Raw genomic sequence first — 23,456 nt, 5'->3', positions numbered from 1 at the left:
TCGATTCCTCGGATCCTGACATCTCACCTGTTATGAATGAAAGTGGTGAAGATGTTTTGATGAAACATTTGAATAATATAAAATCTAGAAATCCAGCATATGATGGAACATTTGGCGTACGTATGGATCCAATTACACAAAAGCTGAAAATGGGAAGTCTAGTGGTAAATTTCAAAGATGGAAACATTTCATTTTGGGATGCTAATAAAGTGAAAAAATATGAATGCGCAGGTAGTCCAGAATTGTATGATATGATTTTTTTGAAGAATCCACAAGATGTTGATAATGAAGAAACTCGTCAAGTATATTCCAAAATATTGAAAATAACGAATGCTCCATATAAACAATATCATCTGAAGAATGGTTTTAAAAATACAAATTCTAAAAAATTTCGTGAAGTTATCAAACCTCTATTAGACTCACGACAATATCCAATAAGAAGTAGAAGTAAAATTGGTGGAGCACTCAAACGAGTGAAAATGGAGAAAATATATAATTCTAAACCTGTGAATTATGTGTACTGGAATTCACCGAAAGAGTTAGTTGCTCGCCTACGACTATTGGTAGCTTCAAAGTCAGCCGGACATACCGGACATGATAATGAAATAATTTCAATAATTGAAGAATTACGTGAAGAAGGTATAATATATTAACATATTCACATGTAATGATCACTGTCACATCATCATTCAATGCAGTAACATTATCACTTTTTCTCTTTAATCATATTGAAATAGAATGACTAATGAAATAAGTGATGTCAAACGACAAGTTGTTAATGAATTACATAAACCTGCAAGACGTAATTTTCGTAGAAGAATAACCACCATCAAAGGTTTTGCAGATCTATGGCAAATAGATTTAGCTGAACTGCAACCTTATGCAAAAAGTAATGAAGGATACCGATATATACTTGTAGTGATAGATTGTTACTCCAAATATCTGTGGACTGTAGCAGTTAAAGATAAAACAGGTAGTACAGTAACTAATGCAATGAAACATGTACTGAAAGAAGCCAAATACTCCCCCAAACACATACAAAGCGATCAAGGGAAAGAATTTTTCAATAAAAGCTTCTCATCTCTCATGCGAGAATATAATATCAATCATTATTCAACATTTAGCACAAAGAAGGCAGCTATAGCAGAAAGAGTGATTCGTACAATAAAGGCATGGCTCTACAAGGAATTTTCGATGAGAGGTCACCACAAATGGCTTGATATTCTTCCAATTATAACTAGTAGATATAATAATAAAGTTCATCGTACAATAGGTATGGCACCCATCAATGTTGATTCAACAACAAAATTAAAATTCAAGGGTATCAATGGAATTGGAGGAAGACAAAGTAAACCCAAATTCCAATTAAATGATATTGTACGTATAAGTAAATACAAACATATTTTTGAAAAGTCTTACACTGCGAATTTTACCACGGAGCTATTCAAGATTGTTAAAATTAATAAAACCATCCCAACGACTTATAATCTTGAAGATATGAATGAACAGCCGATTAGAGGATGTTTTTACGAAGAAGAGTTATTACGAACCGAGAATCCTGACGTATATCTGATTGAGAAGGTGTTGAAGAGAAGAAAAAATAAAGTATATGTAAAGTGGTTAGGCCTTCCTAGCGAACAAAATTCTTGGATTGATGAATCAAATATGGTTTAAATGTATATAATAGTGACTTTTATGAATAAAGTAATATTAAAGTTCATTATTGTTTTCATTTCAATTATAAGTATGTGAACTGAAAAATATTGCAGCGGTAAACATTGCCCCAGCCATTCGCAATGTTCTGTGTATACCAAACCAAATTAATTGTATACTCCATTCCCGCTTATATTTTTCAACTCACGATATTGAAAACACATTATCATTCCCAAAACTAATCGCCGTCACTTTGAAATGCAGTATCCAACTCTTTTTGCCAATTATCTCTCACTGATAATGCTGTCTCATAAAGCTTAGTCGACTCCTCAAGCTCAGCCTGAGCTTGCATTCTCGAACGTTGATGGAATTGCTTATCTTTACCAATCTTTGAACGGAGTTCATCAGCATCTTTAGACATTCTAGCCAATTCAACCTTCGCTAATGCAATCTTGGCATCTAATGCTTCAAGAGTTTCATTATTAGCATTAATAGCTCGCTCACTCTTTTCAAGTTCAGCAATAGTCATCTGTGCCTTTACAAGACGGCATTTTGCTTTCCTTTTCATTTCCCCAAACCGATGGAGGGGGCTGAAAGAAGATAGCGGTTCAGCTTTCAAATCACTCTTCATTTCTTTAGGAGTACCTTTTGGCTTCCTCTTCGATCTGTCACTTTTCGTTGCGGGTTTTTTCTGTCGCACAACACTTTTGGATTCTTTCTTTTCTTTAAAGTCAGTGACAATCGATGAAGATGCCTTAGTAACCTTCCTCTTGATTGTTCTAGATTTCTTATCAACACCAAGAGGAAGGGTAGATGAAGAGTGTTTGAGTGATGATAATTGCGAAACGATCGGATTTTCAATAATAATTTGCTCATTTGGTTCTGGCACATCTGCAAAGTTAACGAAGTCGTTAATATCAAAATCATTTATCGAATCTTGACTCGATAAATGTAATACTGGAATATTTTCAAAATCAGTCTGATCGATATCAACAAGTGGTGAACCATCTTCAGCAATCAATAGCGGCATAGAGCTCATGATTATTAAGGTCTGAGGAATGATATGTGATAGCAATAGAATGTGGATAGGAAAGGTGATGATGTTACTGAGACCTCACCATTTATAGAAGAAAATAAACTAGCGCATGCGCTCTTTCATCAACTGACACATGCGCTCTCTCACTAAACTATTCACGCATGTAACAATCTTTGTCATTTAAGAGGAAAACTTTGTGTTGCATGCATGTATTTTTAAATGTTAGAAAATAATACAAATAAATTCAAAATATATATATTTATTAATAATAGAGGACAATAACGATAATAAAAAATGAAAAATGTTAATATGTCTCTGTGGATGTGGAACTTTCTTTGACTCTATTCCTCAATAGTTGTTGCTCGTGCGTCAAACACCAACATTGAAAAAAATGGATTCTCCTATTGGGGTAGAGTTGACCAACCTTCTCACACAGATCCCAAGTACTTCTACATGCATTGCATACATGATTCCAACAATTCATGGAATATGTATCACAACGCAAACAACGTTGCAGTGGAGTTGGAACGGCAGCACAGGTACCACAAATATTTCTACAGATACCTATATTGTTAAATATTATAGGTTCGGAACACTTCAGACACTGTAACTGTTGTTGACGATAATCCGATTTTGTTCGCTTCGGTGGATGAGAAGGAGGCGATAGTTGAATCCGCAACACGCAATCACTACACATACCAGTACATGGATTGATTGAATCCTTAGGTCTACTTATTTGACAAAAGTAGCACACAATAGCCCCTGCAATCATCATTGGGTAGACACACACTTTTGGTTTTTCATTCCACTCTTTTGGAAACGGCATTTTACTAATTCGATTAGAAATATTAAGAGATGACTTACAGAAACTCTGAATGCTCTCTCCTATACCTACGATCTCTATTTATACAAATCAACATCATGTGGAAGTATAGTGGGATAACTTCTCCTACTATTCCACTCTAAACGAGTCAAGTGGGAGTCGCATCACCTCCTATATAAGTTGACTTGCAAACCTAGAGTTCATTCATTCACTCTCTACAACTGTGAGCAAACAACAACAAGATGAATTCTGCAAAAATAAATGCTGCATTAAATAGAATAGCTGCTGTTGATGAAAACAATTGGATAGACGAATCAGATGATGAGGATGTCAATGTTCCGCTAGAGGAAGTAATAGTTGAAGCAGAAGATGTTGGAGTCGATGAAGATGAGATAGACGAAGTTGAAAACGAGGCCAACCAAAGCGACGAAGATGATGACGTGATGGAGTTTGAGAGGGTCATGGATGAAGAAGGAGATGATGAAGGGATAGAAGCTGACACAACTGAAGGTGATGGTGCTATGAGGATCGGTATGCGAACACTCAATGTCAGTGAGACACTGGAAGATCCCTTGGATTTGTATTGTGCATTGGATGCATACGTATTGATCAGCACAATAGATGGAGAGAACAAAAAACTATGTTGGTGCTGCTTTCGGTTTTATTCGCATAGAAACAATAATGGAGGGTGGTATGCCCATGTCAACACCCACAACACTGTCTCAATTATGGAAATGGGACAGAATTGGTGTGAAGCTTGCGAGAGGCCACTAACAAACTTCACCCGAGTATCTACATGTATTATATGTAATAATGTCCAACCTGTGGCACAATAACCGTGGACCAACTGGTCAAAAAAAAAACAACAGCCCTTTTCAGGGCTACATTATTCACGCAAACAGTAGTTAGTTGTATTAGTATTCATAGATTATGTGACAAATGAATACTTTGACTAATAAAAGTCTAAGTTGGAAATTTGTTAGTCTTTGAATATCTATACATTATATGACAAATAAATTACTATTTGTTAGTCTTTGAATATCTATACATTATATGACAAATAAATTACTACTTTGACTGAAAAGTCGAAATTTGGAATTTGATAGTCATTGAATATCTATGCATATGATGAGTACTACTTTAAATGAAAGTTGAAGTTGGCATTTGTCAATCATTCATATGCATATAATGATGAATACTTTCACATACATATATTTCGTTTGAGATTATAATGTTAACATAATGTTAACAATGGTATGAATCTGTTTCTGTTTGAAAGTATAATGGTAGCTCTGAAAAGAGCTATTTTTTTATTGTTTCAGTCTTTAATTGTAGCCCTGAAAAGGGCTGTTATTTTTTATTAATCCATGCAATGATATGGACTAACGCTCCTCATCTTCAGAAACAATAATTATGGTATCGTCATCTGAATCAGATGATATACTAATGATATCATCCTCATAGTAGTCATCTGAATCAGATGATATACTCATGATGTCGTCGTCGTCATAATCATCTGAATCAGATGATATACTAATCACATCATCCGCATTATTATCGTCAACAGCATCTATGTCGTCCTGAATACCTTGTTCCACTCGTTCTGCGAAATCATCAGGAAGATCATAGATTCGCTGCAGAAATTGAGCGAAGGTTGTACTCAAATGATCAGACGTTGAATCTATTTCATGTACTTGGATGGGTCCTGTACTCGACATTGTGGAAGAATGATATAGAACTGGGATTGTTGCTATATTTATATTGGAAGAAATGAAATGGAGGGGGTGAAATGTAGAACAGTGTTTGAGATTCGAAAACATCAAGAATGAAACTCTGAGCGATTATTAGGAGAAATTCTTAGTGATTATTATGGAAAAAAAAACTAATAAGAGGGGGAGGAAGGGAGAGGAAGGGAGGAAGACACTGCCCCAGCCTCGCAGTGCCTCGTGTACACCAACCAAAAAGTGTGTACTCCGTGGAAGGAAAGGAAAGGAAATGATGGACGAGTAGATGATTATATGTCATCATCGGAATTGAGGACATCATCATCGATCAGGATTGGGGATGGCGGAGGACTATCCTCGATGAGGATAGGGGATGGTGGAGGACGTCTAACGTCAAGCTCGTCATCAGCATCATCGCCAGAGTCGTCGTCGTCATCATCGTCGTCGTCGCTGCTCATTGGGACAATGTCATCATAAGCAGGGTCCCACCATCCGTCAGGATCTGGATATTCCGAATCGTCCAAGTGTCCTTCGTCACTGCCAGTGACATGTTGAACTTGCATCCTGATGTCGTGATCCTGGTATTCATATGGCGGACTGTGGGGTTCCGTGGTGGAAGAGACTACCTGTACCTGGCTGTTATCCCAGTAATTGAAGTTGTACCCCTGATCCGGGCAGCTATAGGGTTCGGAGGTTGAATCGGGTTCCATCTCGATGCTAGCTGATCAACTGAATGTTTCATCAGATGATTTCTACTTTTATACTTTCGAGAGGGAGTGGGAGAGGAGTGGGACATTGAGTAGGGGTAAATTGCAGTGAGACATAAGACATATTCAATGAGTAGGGGTAAATTGCAAAGTGACATAAGACATATTCAATGAAAGAGATACTTGAATGGATAAAATACAAATGAAATATACTTGTCGATTTCACTATGAAACATGTCTATTTTTTTATTTTTTAAATTTTCTTCACATGGAATTATTTACAAGTGATTAGAGAACACAAAAATTGATGTGAGGTATTTGTCTAGAAGAACTTGGAATTGAAATAAAAAAATAATAATAATAATAAGAGGAAGTGAAGAAAAATGCTCCAACCATCGCATTGTTCAATGTGTACCAAACCAAAAAACAGTGTACACCCTTTATTTCACTTCCTTTTCCTTTATTCAATATAAACTTAACAAATATAAACTTAAAACTACCATAATTAAATATTCCTAACTAACCTAAAACTAATCTTATATTTATACTTAATCTACAAAAAAGGGTCCATAGCTGTCCATAACCTTTTGTGTAGCTCTATCGAAGAGGTTGCCGCTTCACACCTTTCCTCCAGAGATGCAATGTCACGATCTAGTTCGGCCATTTCTTTCTCTATTTCCCTACGTCGCTTAACCTTTTCACCCTTTAGGCGGTTCATGTTAGTCAACGCGGCCTCACTAGATCGGGCAGCATGTTCTATTTCTTTGCATCTCTGTAGAAAAGTATTCATCTTTTCACTCACCTCTCCGATAGGCTGTCGCACTTGTGGCACCAACACCTCAGGATCCGCCGGTGTCGCTGGCAGCGGTGGTAGTCGCGTCACCAACGGCGACAATATCACCAACTCCGGAGAAGGACTCCTCGGAATTTCCACTGCTGCTGGTGCTGCTGCTGGTATGGAGGCCCTCTTACGAGAGGTCGAAAAACTACCTGCATAAGGATTAGTCCTATTGCAAGTAGCTCGGTACTTTGAAATAGGACCAACCCTTGCTGCAGGTCGTTGGCAAACCTTCTTCACAGCCCTGACTTCCTCCTCCTCCTCGAATAAGTCAGGGCTAGAAGATCTACACCTAACTCGCGAACGCGAAGTGGTTGCCTGGTCACCCGTCACCGCTCTCGAAGATGCTGCCTCCTCCTGGTCAGCGGACACCGGCAGAATAGACGCCACAGCATTATTCACCTCCTGTGTATTGGTTGCCATTCTGAAAAAGAAGAAATAATACAAAGTTAGTTGATATAAAAAAAATAACATTCTTAATTTACTTACTCAAATGTCAAGTTAGTCGTCGGAAGCTACTGCCTTGAAGTGGAGTGGACTGCTCTCGATGAGATGACTTCTCGAACTGAATGTTGTGTAGTGCTCTCCGGAGGGTATCGACTTCGATGCGTGAGTGGTGGGAAAATGGTGGGAGCGCACATGCGCGTTGAGGGTAGGGGTGTACATGCGCAAATGTTGGGAGTCGGGGGGGCGGGGCTTCGGGGAGGGGAGGGTCGGGGCTTCGGAAAGGGGGCGGGGCTTCGAGAAGGGGCAAAAAACGCGCCCCGGATGCAAGTGGTGGATGTTGAGCGCTAAAATTCGGCCGCTCCGCGGCCGAGCGACCGCAAGCGACCGCTCGACCGCGGAGCGGCCGAATTTCAGCGCTCAACATCCACCACTTACATCCGGGCCGGATGCAAGTGGCGGATGTTGAGCGCCCCAGGCCGCGAAGCGGCCTGCTGAGCGATCGCTTCATGATCGCGAAGCGATCGCTTCGCGATCGCCTATTAACCTAACGTAAGTATGCAGCTAACCTAACGTAACTGTTAACCTAACCTAACGAGGGAATACTAACCTAACACCTAACCTAACGTAACTATGCAGCTAACCTAACGTAACTATTAACCTAACATAACGAGGGAATACATTCACCATGTTGGTTCCATTAATACATCATCAGTTGGTTTTGGTTTTGGTTGTATTATTCTATGATTTGGATTAATGTTCAGTCCTGGATATCCCAGTCCACCTGATGATGATGGCTTGACTTTATAGTTTCTCTCCAAAACTTCTTTATGGTTTTTCTCCAATACTTCAACTCTCTGTTCCAGTACATCATACTTTTTCATTGTAGTCCCTGTTATGTTTGACATAGCATCAAATTTTTTATTTGTAGACGCTGTTATGTCAGACATTTTTATGTCTACATCACTTGTAAGTTTGTCAAATTTACGAGTGAAAGTTATCCGAGCCTCTGCAATTTTATCGTCAAATGCTTGCCGGGCGTCCCGAGCAATATTGCCTATTGTGGATTGTATTGCAGCTTGTAGGGCTAGAAGTATAACTTCCTTTGCTCCATTAATTTCCCCCTCAAGATATGATACAGTTACACAATCACTCTTGTCAATTGGTTCACTTGTATTTTTCAATATTTTCCTTTGCATGTCATAATGACCATCTTTTGTTAATTTAAAACCATTCCCAGGAGGACCTCGAATGACATTACCACCCCATTTTCTTTTTCTACCAAACTTATCGATTGTTTTAGACATTGTGCACTCTACGATGATTCTCTTCAAACTGATATTTCTGTCATTTACATTATACTATATATTGCAGTAATTGATTAGGGAAATAGAAATAATACAAATAAAATTTTAATCATTTTATATTCATTACAGTAATACATATACATACATACATAATACATTAATATCACATTACTTCTATCATATATTATTAATTATAAATGGCTACATAAATATCAATATTGAATTTTCCGGTTTTGAAGATATTGAATGATATTTCAATCATTGATCTCGGCAGATAATAAATTAATCAATTGATCCAATGGAGTCTCCTGAGATTGTGATTGTTGAATAATATTACTTATCCAACGAATGTTCTCATTTGGATCGTTTTCATAAAATTCAATATCATTATGACCCCAAGGAAGAGTGTGGGTAGTATTCGGAATGATAAATCGTTTATCGTCGTGATATGATAATGCAACTTTATTTTTCAATTCAGTATACATATCATGTAACACGCTTCTAAATGAATTCATCTTTCTGAATATCATACCACCTTGTTCGACGATTTTTTGATAATCTTCGCATGTCAATTCATTCTTTATTACAGATCGTTTAACCCCTTTGGCTTTCTTAAATTCACCATCAACAGATTTCACATAATATGCTTTAGCACCTGTACCATAAAAACTCATGATTGGATCATTTGGAAATTCATCTTTGAAGTTACCCAAGACTGAACTTGTTACTGGAATATTGAATTGGTTAACTATACTGTAATTGGATGTATCAAATCTACTTATGTTAGTTTTTATGAATTCATAAAAATTTTCTGTGTTTACTTTAAGAATGAGCGAGTCGGTATCTGTGTAAAGTAAAGAGACATTTTCATCAAAGTGTTGTTTGATGCATCCATAGAAAAAGTCATACATGACTGTTTTAGATAATTCTAATATGGAAAATCCCAAATATAATGGTTTATCGTAATGAACCTTCACTCTACCCAATTGAATGGCAACGAAATTATCAGTGAAAATTGAACAATTTTTGAAATTTGGTTTGGCTATGAGAGTGCTGGCACCTATATTTTTCTTTATATTTTCCCAATGTGTAACGAGTCTAACATCAATTCGATTATCTACATTCTCCATTGTCTTTCCATACACCGCATTATTCATTAGTTTATAGAAATCTTTAACAGATTTGTTGTTAGACCTATTACGCATTTCAGTATTAAGATCTATATAGGGTTTCATCCAGCATGATTGTTTGAATTTCAATACTCTATGTGTATTCATTACAATCAATCCATTTTTGACAGCTTGCTGTAGATTCCTATAATGAACAATGTATTTTCTTTTATCATTCAAATTTGGAATTAATTTGGGAATTTTCGATTGTGTACGAGGTGGTATTATTTTTTCGACTAAAAATGGAAGGTCAGAATGTTTATCATGCAACTCTTGTGGATAATGAATGTCCACTTCAAATACATACCCATACGGACTATCAGTACTCACATCCATCACATCAAGATTAAGAATTTCATTTGGTGTCAACCATGTAAATTCACTTGTTGGTAGAGGTTGTGACATACTGTGACCGTATAGATTTGTTGCATCTAAATATGTAATGAATGTGGAAGGTTCATTGGGATTATAATTGGGTAAAAATCTATTATTTGCTATATGTTTCCTCTCGCTACATTGACTAATTCCACCTCGTATACCTTTTTGAAAAAAGTGAATCATATCAATGTCAGTTAGTAATTCCAATTCAACATTAGTGAACTTCAACATGGCATCCCATGATAATCCAGGTGCAGTGTAATATTGTGCCGGATCTAAGTTATATATCTCTAAACTTGTGGTGCGGAAATTTTCAAAAATATCACATAGTAGCAATACATCCGACTTCAAATACAAATCAGAGTATTCCCCCAAATTCTGACACTCGAATAAATTCCAAACATTTCTAGCTCTATCATAATCAGTTTCCGATATATGTTCACAATTGAGTGTGTCATAAAACTGATTTTTTGTCGGAAGTAATGGATAATTCAATTTGTCAATGTCATCAACAAAACTATATGGAAATACACCTTTCTGTCTCATCAAATTGAATTTCTCAATTTGTGGGAAATGTTTGTGCATCTCCAAACATTGATCGGAGGTCAAGTTTGCACCCAACTTCTCCAACGAATTAGTCATAAATTTATAACTATCGATAAATCTCATTTTGAGATAATTCTTCCTAACCACACCATCTTTATCGGTATAGCTGTGTGTAAAGAGATGCTTCGTGAAAGATATATATTTCTCTTTAGTTTGCGGGATAACATCAACTTTCTCTTTATTCCTATACAATTCTTTTATGAATAAATGACAATCATAACCACTTAAATTATGAAAAATGATAGGTATGAAGTTTGGTATTTTGAAATTTAAATTACATTTCGAGTGAGCGGCATGTGATCTTTTCTTTCCTGTGACATGACAATGATCTCTTACTTTGACGTCACCATCAGTAAATGCTTTATTACATATACCACAAGTTCTGGCTGCAACAAACTGTTCTTCTTCTTCGACAGTTTGTGTATCCATTGGTTTAGGGTTTCTGAGATGATTTTCATGTATCTCTTTCAAATCATCTTCAATGCTACTCACAAATTTCTGAGCTGCATCTACACCCCTATATGTAACAAATTTTGTCAAATCATCATTATATGAACACTTTATCAAATAAGCAAATGAATATGGGGCATGTTTGAATGTTTTAATCGTGTATGAACTTCCAGGATTTGGCTCATTCACATGAATCGGTTTAAGCACTGATTCAAAATCAGCATACACTACAAATGGCACCCTCATTTGCCTCTCAAAGTTTTCAAACATTAGTTTATTTTCCGCAACCATTCTACCATATTTATTGATCTTTAAATTAGTAGTTGGTGTTGTGGTACTAATGTGATTACAATCATACATATTATGACGTAAAAGCAATCTCTCATCAGAAAAATATATCAAACATCCGTCACAAAAATATTTTTTCTGTCTATGAGCTGATAGTTGATTAGAAACTAATCTTGAAAGATCTTTGATCCAACAATAGTGACCATTACCGGAGTCATCAGTTATAAACAACAAATTGACATGTCTCCGGAGTCTTCTCTGTGAGTATCGCAATGGACCAATCACTTCATACTTCATTTTACCCTTCTCAAATGTACTCTCTAAACCGTAAACATTAATTGAAATATCATTCCTATCTTCGAATATTTCGATACTCTTATTATTAACTTTAACCGGAAAATCCATACCTGTGACATCTAAAACAGTGGAAAAATGTGGATATGACGTAAGTTCGGACACTCGACTATCTGCAGGATATAATGCTGATGTTATAGCCCAAGCAAAACAATATTGATCTTCATTACGAACATTCACAACAGCTTTCTTCCATTGAATACATTGAGGCAGCTTCACATATGAACGTCCTTCCAGTGGACTGTATTTATTAATGTTGACCTCGAGAAACAATATTTTTTCACAAGTCCAACCTGAATTATAAAAAAAAAAATATTACTATTCAATCTTATTGAAATTTTTAAAAAATAAATACCTGAGTCACGATCCTGGAACTCAGTCGTTTGAGCCACAATTACATCACGGAATCCATCAAAAACAGCATTCAAATCTGATGATTGGTCCACTATTTTATTTTGGGAATTAAATGACTTCGTGTCCCTCGAATCATCAGTCTGAAGAATATAATTCCCAAAAACTTCCATATTCACCTTGATGCTTTTATGGATCCTGATGGCTGATTCCAGTAATTCAATGACCTTCTGCCTAATCTTATTGAAAAATGACATGTAGTCACTGGTTACAATCGAACTCTCCACCCTGTATGTAGCAATGCGGCAATTGAATGCATTCGTTATAATTTGAACACCGTCAGACAATTGAACACATGCATTATTTTTATGACTCATGGTTCTTCGGTGAGAATTCACTTGGCTCATAGGAATTGTCACATTACAACAATTGCACGTATACATAGGTGTTGCATTATCCACTCTCACCCGTTTCACTGCAGGCCCTCCTTGGCAACTCTGGAGCTGATGCCGACGAAGATTATCACTACGAGTGAAAGATTTACCACAGTCACAGGAATACATTTTATATAATAGTTCTCACTAACTCACTTGATGTAAACTGACATAGCCAACACTCGTACGCTTCTTAAATACACTCTGATAGGACCCGTCAAGACGTCATAGCCAACCCCACTTCTCAACTACATGCGCCAAGATTACCTCCCAACTGAATGCGATAACAGATGTCGATATACGAGCAAGCAGTGGTCGTTGCGGTCTCGGAGAGGGTAGACGCTAGGCAAACGGTCCTCGGCTGCCGTTGTGTCACCATCGATAGCGGGGCTAGAGCGAACCTTCATCGCTTCGGGAGAGGTGAGGGCAGACCGATGAATACGCATTACTCTGCCACACGTCGTGGAGTGAACATGTCGCTCTCTAGCCGTTGAACGGTTATTGCTGTGACGTCACTCCACTACTAACTTGGTGCCCTAACACCGATGGAGCATTTATTACTTGGAGGATCTTCGAAGTATGCAGACGTATGTTTGTACATAGACAAACAAGCACATGATGAAACCCTGTACCGTGCATTCTCCTACACACACACACACACACACACACACACACACACATAAACACACAAAATCTCATATGAAAAAAAAATCTGAACGATCCATGCACCAGACACTTCAAGGTCACAACGCCTTGACTTCACTGCACAACAAAAAAACTTCACCAAACAACAACCAATAAAAAAAGCAATTAATACGTCATAGTGGTGGGGGGAGGCCGAGAATCAGCTGTAAACAACTACTGTCTGACTTGTCCATTTAGTCCAAGTCTCCAAAAAACACTGCAGCCTCTTGGGCTTATTGAGTTTATTCTTCCATTTTCTCATGACACCCATTCCATCAGTCTAGTTCCCTGTACTAATTTGTTAGTAACCGGTTAGTAACACTGTAATTATTTTGAGCCGATCCCTACTTCATTGAAGTAGTTCTTCAGTTTTTTTCTCGGACGCTTCCCTAATGAAGGTTCTACTGTGTTTGTTGCCAATATTTTTACAGGCGCTCTTGCTGCCTGTAAAAATATTGATCCGCTCATCTCTTTGAGGTCTCAATTTAATAGGCCTTGCACACTGCAAGATAGCATACACTTCCGCCTGAAAGACGGATGTGTATAGTCCTAGCGGATAACTGTAGTTCAGATTTCTATCCGCTCGGTATATTCCAGCTCTCGTTCCCTGTTTGGTCTTCGATCCATCTGTATACCAGGTATTTTTTCCAAACATGTTTTCGGGTAGACTGAAGGTCTTCTACTTTTCACGGCTCATGATTTTGGCCGTGAAGTTTGTGTTGAAGGTGTACTTCGGTGCCATGTGGTCCGTGTACATATTCAATATGTGCTCCTCCACTTGTTTCGAAATTTCTGTTCAGTCCGATCTTTTGTAGTTCGTTGAGTTTTCCAGTCTGAATTGGACCATCCTGGCCTCCCCCATTATCACAAAGTGTAAAGGAGGTAGATTCAAACTTGGCAAGTCTTTGCATCTTGCCTAGTTTGTTGATGGCGGTCGCCTGCTTCATCTTTGGCCACCAGACCAGAGAGACTGCTTAGTTAGATAGAGCTAAATGAAACAACTATATGATGGAATCGGCAGATACTTTATGAAAATCCATAACTAACGTATTCGCAAAACACTTTATTGTGACATTGTCATTAGATCTGGTGAAAATTTCACTCGTGTTTTTGTAATACGCTAATGAAACAGCTTTCAGTAAAAGTCAGTTCAAACTCCCAACAACCCCAACTTGCAACATGAATGTTCATATCATCTAATGAAGATTTCCGCAAACTCAAAAATGGAATTCAAGCCTCCTCATTACAACCCCTATCCGTAAAGAAACGCACGCTCAGAAAATGGCTCGCCTGAACGGATCAAGGGATATATTTTTAATAAGGAGAAAGTGACGCGAACCCCTTTCGAAGTCGAATCTCATATTTACACACCGGAAAATGAAACTGTGAAAAATGTGGAAACAAACCGGATTAAACGTGAACTCAAGAAGTATTTATGTTATACTGATGAAAACCTAGAGGCTCTGTTCTCGCCCTACTCGATATAGAAAATGAAGGAGTGTCAGGCCTGAAATTCATCTCAATATTGACGGGTCTGGCCCGAAGGGACTGGAGAATTGCGGGGAGGAACATAATATTTCACGGTCGGTGGTGACTTTGAGACCTTTTTTTGATTTGTGGGGGATCTTCAGGAAAAGTGTATCGAAATTCAGAGTGATTCATCTGGACGTTCAGAAAATAAAGTATTATCTATACGGGGTATTCAATTCCAATGTCAATTGTCAATTCATGAAATCCAATAGTCTCTCTATGGAATTACTGTTTTTATATAATGTTATAAACACAAAATCATTGATATTTTATCGAGAACAAGAACTGATGTATGTTTTTTTCAGCAAACGCCATGTACGAATCAAGTATGTTTGGGGAGTATGATGGCCCTGCCCTTCCGAAACGAGTTGAGAACAACCCCGGAAATTTTGAAACATGCCAAAGATTTCCTGGATCAGTACTTTACGTCAATCAGAAGGTGAGTATTATCATTTTCTTCTGAAATATTTTCCTCGTCTTCCTGAGTAGTGTTTTCATTGTGATGATTACTATGTGTGACAAAAAGTATTATCGATTTTTCACTTGTCAATGAAAATATAGAAAAAAAACAAGTAGATCCTGAAAGGAACTAAATGATGATAATAATACAACCCAAACAACCGCACCCCTTACGCTCTCGATCCCTACACTCTCGATGGACAGCTCGATAGAATGGTTACCATTGTATCTAGAACCACGTTAGCTATACTACTATAATATTTATTCCCGTAGGAAAGAAGAATAGAGAACAATGTAGTAAAAAGCTGAAGGTGAATAAATGAGTACTTGACAGGTGTTTCTCACACTTATTTCAAAGAAATACAATGCAATAAACCTTATAAATAATGAACATACTGACTGACAATTGCGGGAATATGAAAAAATCTAATGAGTATCAGACTTGTCTAAATCTAAAAACAAATATTTACAAATCATTCGCCACACGCATGTACATGTGTAAATATAAATTAATGTAATGGTTGATGAGTGTGAATGGTATAAGATTGTTTGTATGACATTTAAATGACATAAATGTTATAAGCGGTGTGTTGGAGATTATAATAAATAAATAATGTGAAATGAACAATCCTGATGTACTAATATAAAATATGAGGTTCCTTTGTAAAGTAAAAACAAGATTATGGCTTCCTACTTTCTCATTTCCATTCAAAAATTGTGGGAAAGAAACAAAGCAATAACTATCTCATATTCGATATTGTGTAGCGAATCTATGAATGCTTTAATGAAGGAGTAATTATAAAAAACCCAACTGAATGAAAAGTATGTTTACCAATGTGGAAACTACAAAACAACTTCCACGAAATAATCCGAAAACTCAGATCCAGCCAGAACCTTTTTCAAGATTATAACTTTTATAATTAATCTGATTATATCGTTGAGCTACCCCTTCGGGAAGGAATAATCGAAGTTAATTTTAATTTCGCCTAAATGCATTAATCTAGCGGATCTGTCGGAAAATAACAACAGAATTAACGAATGGTAATTGGTTTATTATGGTTTTTGACGCGTAAACAGATTATGTTCCTGCTTGAGAAAACACCTAAAGAAAGCATCAGTTGGGTGATGTTTGAATTCCAAACCAGCTCGTCGATAGTTTATTCATTTATACTCTTTACAAATATACACAGGGTGCTGATTTGTGGAAATTCTCACGAAATCACCATCAAAAATGAAAAAAATATAAGAAAAGATATTTTGAAATATGCATAGTGTACTCGGCTGGCTTATTGACGAGAGGATTTTATTAGTTGTTTCACCCATTCATCCAAGTAATGGAAGAACTCATTAAAAAACTCAATCAAATATGTATTGTAACGAAACGGGGAAAATACTTCAGGAATAAACATTATACTGCCACCCAGCAGGATCGAAAAAAGGAGATGTGCTGCATTGCTGAACCTTTTTTGAAGATCAATAGATACTCAATACTATCCGTTGATGATCTTGATCTTCCTCAATATTTATGCTCCGTATGCAATCCGTGCAAAGTTTGCGTATTTGGAAATTGTTTTATATTTCTATATCCTGTGATCGTATCAATTTTGATGTATAGCCTACTGTCTTCATTCCATGTTATTTACAAATAATAATTAATTGATATTTCTTTGAATTGAAGGGGTTATATTTTTAGGAGTGATTAATTTTTGGGAAAGAAAGTTTTTGGCTTTCTACTACTCCATCTTGATACAAAAAAGGGATGAGGGAATCTTCCAAAGAGAGGAAGGAAGTAATCAATTTGAAAATAAGTGATATTTCTTCTTTTCTCCTAATTCGATTTTATATGTGAATTTATTTCTTGATTTGTTAAAACATCAATATGTTAATCTCTTGTTATATATTCTTAAGTAGCCTTTATTTACACTGCATTATTATATTATATATTGTCCTATAAACGGATTCATTAATCTCTGTTAATATAAATCTTTGAGGATTTAAACTTTCATTTTCTGCAACCCTGAGCTGTCTTGTTGTCTTCTTTCGTTTGATTCGAAAACAGAAGCAGTGTGAGACCCTTATTCGTTCAGATCTCAATCAAAATCTCAAACAAACCTCTCCATCATCAAAATGTTGGCCACTTCGACTCTGTGCTCAACGTTAATCGAAGTCTTCTTCAAACTGACCCGTGAGAGGTTAACTGGAATACTACACAAGGGTTGGTCAGCTCCGCAGGGTTGAAAGTTTCGTCAGCGGAGAATTTTTCCCTGCTCGATTGTCTGACGAGTGAGACATCCGGATTAACAGCCCGCTGGGGGTTGTTTTACAACTTGTCCGGAAGGGGTGATATGTCTGCGAATTGTAGTAGTCCCACTTCAAGAATGGGAGTTTCGGACATAGGAATGTTGAACTGTCGATGTTTTCGGATTTAACACTGAAGCCATTTTCATGAACTGAAAGAAAGGGGAAAGTGTGTTGACGTCAACGTGTCAATCCCATGAGAAGAGCAACTGAACCTCGTTCTATTCGTTTTGGTTCATTGAAATCGTTTCGAACAGTGATCAGTATCGACTTTCTATATTTTAAGTTTGTATGTGATTCCAGTATTTTCATATCGAGTTCGTAATGTGCATGTGCATGCTCAAATATCAATTTCAAATATTATGGAAAATAATTCCTCAAGAGCTTGAAATTGTATTGATTAATTTTGATCCAAAAATCTTTTTTGGTGGCCTAAACTTCAAATTTTCCTTCAACGAGTTAGCCTAGCTCGATGAGGTATCAAATCAATTATCATAGCTGGAATACAGTCTTGCCACAAACTGAACCAAACTACACACACGTTGTCTGTTAAAAAAATGGAGCGACTTTTCATTTCTCTGTAAAATTATCCATTCATTTATCAATTTATAATTTGTGTCTTTCGAAGTAGTCCCTCTCAGACATAACACAGTTCTGTGCGGTTGTGTCTGACCAAAAAATTGAGAACAAGATATGACGAATGAGCATTTTGGTAATGCAAAAGCCACAAATTGTTTTTCCACAAAACCGAACGTTTTCTTCGTATTACTTGTCGCAAGCGGCATATAACTTCAAGATAATACTCCTTATTAGCAGTACAACTACGTGGCAAAATAGATTAGTAGAATCCAACCTCACACATAAGTTAATAACATTTTCATCGGACAGTAAAGCGGCGTTGAAAGCTCTTGGCTCCTACCCTAAGCAATGTCTAAGTTGGTAGCAAATTGCCAAAAACGACTCTCCTCAATAGGAAGACTCAACAAATTGTTTCTGTTCTGGATGCCTGGCCACACTAGTCTGGAAGGCAATGATGCTGCTCCCTTGCAAAGAAGGGGGCTCCAAGCAACCTCATCAGACCCGAACCTGTCATTAGCATCGCTTTAGACTCTGCCAAACAATTATTGAACACCTGGATAGCAAAAAGATTTATGGACTTCTGGCAAAATCTTCTAGTATTGGCTCACTCCAAGGCGTTCATGCACCTTTCGAAGCTTGAAACCATACAGTTGTTGGACTACAGTGGGAATGAACACTATGATCAACAGGCCTCCTTACAAGTCACTGTCATTTGAATCATCATATGCAGAGTCTCAGACTGTCGGAAGACAGTGTGTGTCGCCTCTATTTGGAAAATGATGAAACAGCAGAGCATGTACCTTGTGCCAGAGTTCGGCAGAGCCGTACTCCACCATCTGACCTAGAAATTCACTCACCATATAAAGTGATCGGCTTCGTCAAGGAGCTGAGTTCATTTGATCGAGTTTGAGTAGTTGTTGAGCCACAATAAACACTTGCACGTTGGTTGAGCCACCTCACTTCTGACCTAACCTAACGGTGTATCATACCCATATGGAGTAATCTGAATAATTGATGTTGACTCCTATATGAAACTATTTAATTTTCCATGATAGCGAAACACGAAAAAAATTTTCAATTCAGTTACCAATACGTATACGTATTTATATGTATACGTATTTATTTATTATATGTATTTATTGAACAACATCCGTATTCAGTTATTATTCCATTAATTATAATTACTATGAATCTGTTTATCTGTTTTGTTTGGTCATCACCATTACCATGAATTCAATTTTCGTGTATTGTATTATCAGTCGTTCAGGTTGACTGAAATGCTTCCTATATGACTTAACCTAACCTGACCCAACCTATCCTGACCTAACCTAATCTTTTTTCTACCTTAGTCGCTTCCTGTGCTATTCCCCAGTACCGTCGTTAGATATTGCTCCAGGGATAGCTGGTATTTGGCTCAGATGAGAAAGCTTTATAGCGCTGTGGAATGCCCTTTCCTCACAAGACAGTTTGGAGAATCACAGGCCTATGGGTCAAAGTCCTGTATTCCCGGTAAAACCCCTCCTTCTCTCGCCTGCTAAGTCACATTGTACCCGTAACCTAACCGAACGTAACATGTCCTATCCTAACCTATCCAACCCAACTTTACCTGATCTAACCTAACCTAACCTTACTTAACCTAATGTAACCTAACTCAGCCTAACCTAACCTTTTTTTTTGTCCGGGGGAAACCCAGCTCATATCTAACCCTGAACTGCTTCACGTAACGGGAGACTCCCTTAGGATATTACATCAGCCACGTGGAAGTGTCTCGTCGTTCCTTTCCGATATCAGCAAAGGACTACTGCTGACTTCGCCTTTTCTCGTTCTCTTTGTGTATCATAATATTACTTATGATATGGTGCACTCTGTTCCATTTTATGTGGCTTTCTTGCATGTATGAGATTACGTTTTCCTCGTTTACCTCCACGTCTTCCCTGGAGTGCTCCCATCTCCTACAATAGAAGATAGTATGGTTTGGGTCGTCTTCCTCTCCGCAAAAGATGCACAAGGCGTTTTCCGCTTTCCCGATATGTCCTGTAAGAACCGTGTCCGGTTAGGAACTGTGTCATGTGGTAGTCCACCCTTTTGTGTCTACATTCCGTCCACACACTCATATCGGGGATCAGTACTTTCGTCCTTTGTGCCACCGCTGTATTTGCCCTCCATCTATCCTGCCACTTCTCCAGTGTGTTCCTTCTCAGTTCTGAATTCATTTCCCTGTTCCTGTTTTCGGCCGTCTGGTACTGTTCATCCTTCTCCTCGATTTGTATCAAGCGGCAGCCCAACCTAACCTAACCTAACATAACCTAACCTGACCCAACATATCGTGGCCTCACCTATCCTTTTTCTACCTTAGTCGCTTCCTGTACTATTCCCTAGTACCAACGTTAGACATTGCTCCAGGGATAGCTGGTATTTGGCTTAGATGGGAAAGCTTCATAGCGCTGTGGAATGTCCTTTCCCCACAGATAGTTTGGAGACTCACAGGCCGATGGGTGAAAGTCCTGTATAGCCCGGTAAAACTCCTACTTCTCTCGCCTGCTAACTCACTAACCGAACGTGACATGTCCTAACCTAACCTAACCTAACCTAATCTAACCTAACCCAACACAAACTAACTTTACATAATCTAACCTAACCTAACCTGAGCTAACCTCACCTAACCTTATCTGAGCATAATAAGTTTTAATGATAGTATAAGGACGATTACAATAACCTAGACATTCAAATTTGTTTTTTGTTAGAGACAACTCATTATACATTTCTTTTGTGTATCGTTTCGGAAGTAATAATGGGTTTCAAACCAACTGCCCACACTGTGTCGATGAAGCGTTATGAAAACAACATGATTAAAATTAACTTTTCGGGAAAATCGCTTTTCTACCGCAATGCTTTGAAGTCTCGCGATAGAAGGGAAAACTGATGCGTCGAACGCAAACTTATCAAATTAACAGCAACCGCCTTTCGCGACTTAAGTTTCGATAAGAATCCCTTCAGGCCTGCCTCAGTTTTGATCTCACATCCTTTCATAGTTTGGATTTAATTTTGTTACGTTAATAGTGAAGACTCTCTTGCATTACAATTGCTGAACAGTAATAATAATGATAAGAACGTTCCTTGCGAGTTGCCGACGATGAATATCTCTTGCATACTGTGTTCCCCAGGGATCCATTTTGTCTTCAACCTTCGTTTTATTGTACATAAACGACTTAGTGGAAAAAAACAAGAGTCCAATATATCGCTTCGCTGACGGCAGTATACTTGTCTCGTCATTCCAGTTAGATTTCAGGACATCGGTGACGGAGGCACATCTTCACAGGCAGCAGGAAGTTGAATATCTTGATGAGGATCTAGAAGTAATTTCGAATTGGGGTGAAAGCAACCAGGTCCAATTCAATGCGACAAATAACCACTATCTCGGAAATGGTAAGACTTACAAGGTCGGCTGTGTTTGACAACATTTTCTTCAAGGAAAATAAAAGTAATCCTTTTTCAGATCGGAATTATTAGTAGTTGTTCTTGAAATATTCGCCGAAGGCTAGAATTGTCGACATTCCGGATGACATAAAGGAAAGGCGGAGGAAATTTCAATACTGTTTCATACCTGACACCAATTTGCAATGCTAACTTTCGTTTATTTGATTTCATCATCAAACTTGTGTTTTTAATTGATTTTTGTAGCCAAATTTAGCTATGTATTATAGTACATGTGTTACCCGACGTTGTCGTCGAAAAACATCATCAATATTTGTGAAGCCTCAAGAAAAAAAGTTGAAACCAATATCTTGGAACTCAAAGATACATCAACTACTTGAATCTTCTGAAAATTTGCAAATTGCGGGGGTTATTTTTGGAATTCTCGTCGGAAGCTCTAGTTGAGTTGCCTTTGTATTTTCTGAGGAAATACAGTATTTCTAACATGATTGAGATCCACCACATCGCTGAACTATTCACAAAGGTTTTCCCGATAAGACTATGCCAGGAAGATGGATGGGAAACAATGGTCCCACTGAATGGCCACCACGTTCACCTGACCTGATCCTTCTGGACTTTTCATTATGGAGCTCCATCGAAAACAAGGTATTCGGCTTGACTTTTGTGAAATCACATGTCACAGACTTGAAAAAACAGGAACTACATTGAATGAAAATTTTGTTGATATTTTGTTCACCTTGTTTAACTTCAATCATTCAGAAATGATATGTCTCACATTGGAGCTTTTTTGTCACTACTTCAACCTATATTGTAGTTTGTCAATGAGGAAATGAGAAACAACTTGGGGTAAGGAGAATGATACAGGTACATAGAAGAGTACAGAGTTGAAAAAATCCTCAGTTTCAATGTTACATGAGGTACAGGAACTACGAAATTCACAAATCCAGAGGGAGAATACGGACACAAGAGTACGAAGTTGATATGAAACTTCCAAAATAATATCAATGAACATCTCTATTCATTTCAGTTTAATTATTCATTTCAGTTTAATTATGGCGAAGCAAAAACAAAAGAAAATTTCAATCGAACTCCGGCAACTTTGTCGCCGTCATCAGAGCGAATGTTTATTATCATATTCGTTCAGGTTTACAGCGGGGTGAGGCAGAAAGTTTAATTATTTCGATATAATACATTTCATTCCCTATTCAATCTGAAACAAAAGTGAATGAGAGCGGAGCTTGATATGATTCATGAGCTGGAGTGAGTATATTAATGGACGATTCCAATTGAGGTATGAAGAAATTGAGAAGGCAAGTTCTTCGAAGTTGTATCCAAATGGTGTTGACTGTAGTTAGTCAGGATTGTTCAACTTTGAACTAGTTTTATTTTGTATCATTCCACATATGCGGAATGTTAAAACTAATGTGAGTTTCAGAATGATAACAATGTTTCCGTAGAACTACCTTCAGATTAACACATTATCAGATTTCTATTCTGTACTACAAAAAAGGTTGCAATGGTCAAGCATTTCCTCCAAAGTACTGATACAGATCGTTTGATATCAATCAGTGAGCTCATGAATGGTGGGAAAATCATCGGTTTTGGCCGTTTTACCTTTTCTCTAACTCCTCCAAGTGGTTTGGTTGTGGAACCCTTGTCTCTCAGTCCAAGGACAGAGTATCAAGTATTTAGGAAACAATTTCAGGCTCCAAAACCTGATAATAAAAACAGTTTTGTCACGTGAAGAGAATAGTGAGTATGAAATTCGCGGAAAATCGACATCGCGATAGTTTTTCTACCGAAGAACCAATCAGCACCAAAAAACGCAGTACGCATAGAGGGTGGTCAAGCCAGAGCGCCATCTCGAACTATTGACATCGCTGATTTTGCTGTTGCGTCAAGACCCACA

At 37.6% G+C, this 23,456-nt stretch overlaps 2 protein-coding genes across 2 annotated transcripts in view; one reads left to right on the top strand and one right to left on the bottom strand.

Annotated features, from left to right (window-relative positions):
• The window catches only part of Nos (Nitric oxide synthase), a 150,772-nt gene that overhangs the window by 47,586 nt on the left and 79,730 nt on the right, over positions 1–23,456 (top strand). The window contains 1 exon segment of the mRNA XM_074171626.1: positions 15,082–15,215. Coding sequence (XP_074027727.1) covers positions 15,082–15,215 — 134 coding nt within the window.
• Positions 5,526–7,496, bottom strand: LOC141480881 (uncharacterized). Its single transcript, XM_074171603.1, has 2 exons — positions 7,271–7,496; positions 5,526–7,205 (listed from the first exon to the last, which is right to left on the bottom strand). Exon 2 carries the CDS (start codon positions 7,202–7,204, stop codon positions 6,497–6,499), a length of 708 nt encoding a protein of 235 aa, XP_074027704.1. The 5' UTR covers position 7,205; positions 7,271–7,496; the 3' UTR covers positions 5,526–6,496.

Source organism: Leptinotarsa decemlineata, unplaced genomic scaffold (assembly GCF_025532065.1).
Source record: "Leptinotarsa decemlineata unplaced genomic scaffold, Ldec_3_MD MMD2_P_RNA_scaffold_12, whole genome shotgun sequence".
NCBI classification, from domain to species: domain Eukaryota; kingdom Metazoa; phylum Arthropoda; class Insecta; order Coleoptera; family Chrysomelidae; genus Leptinotarsa; species Leptinotarsa decemlineata.
The sequence above is the reverse complement of the archived record's forward strand: the minus strand, read 5'-3'. Positions and strand labels throughout refer to the sequence as shown.

Bases quoted from the DNA above. Each gene is read 5' to 3' on its own strand.
- LOC141480881 (XM_074171603.1), bottom strand. From the start codon at position 7,204: ATGGCAACCAATACACAGGAGGTGAATAATGCTGTGGCGTCTATTCTG.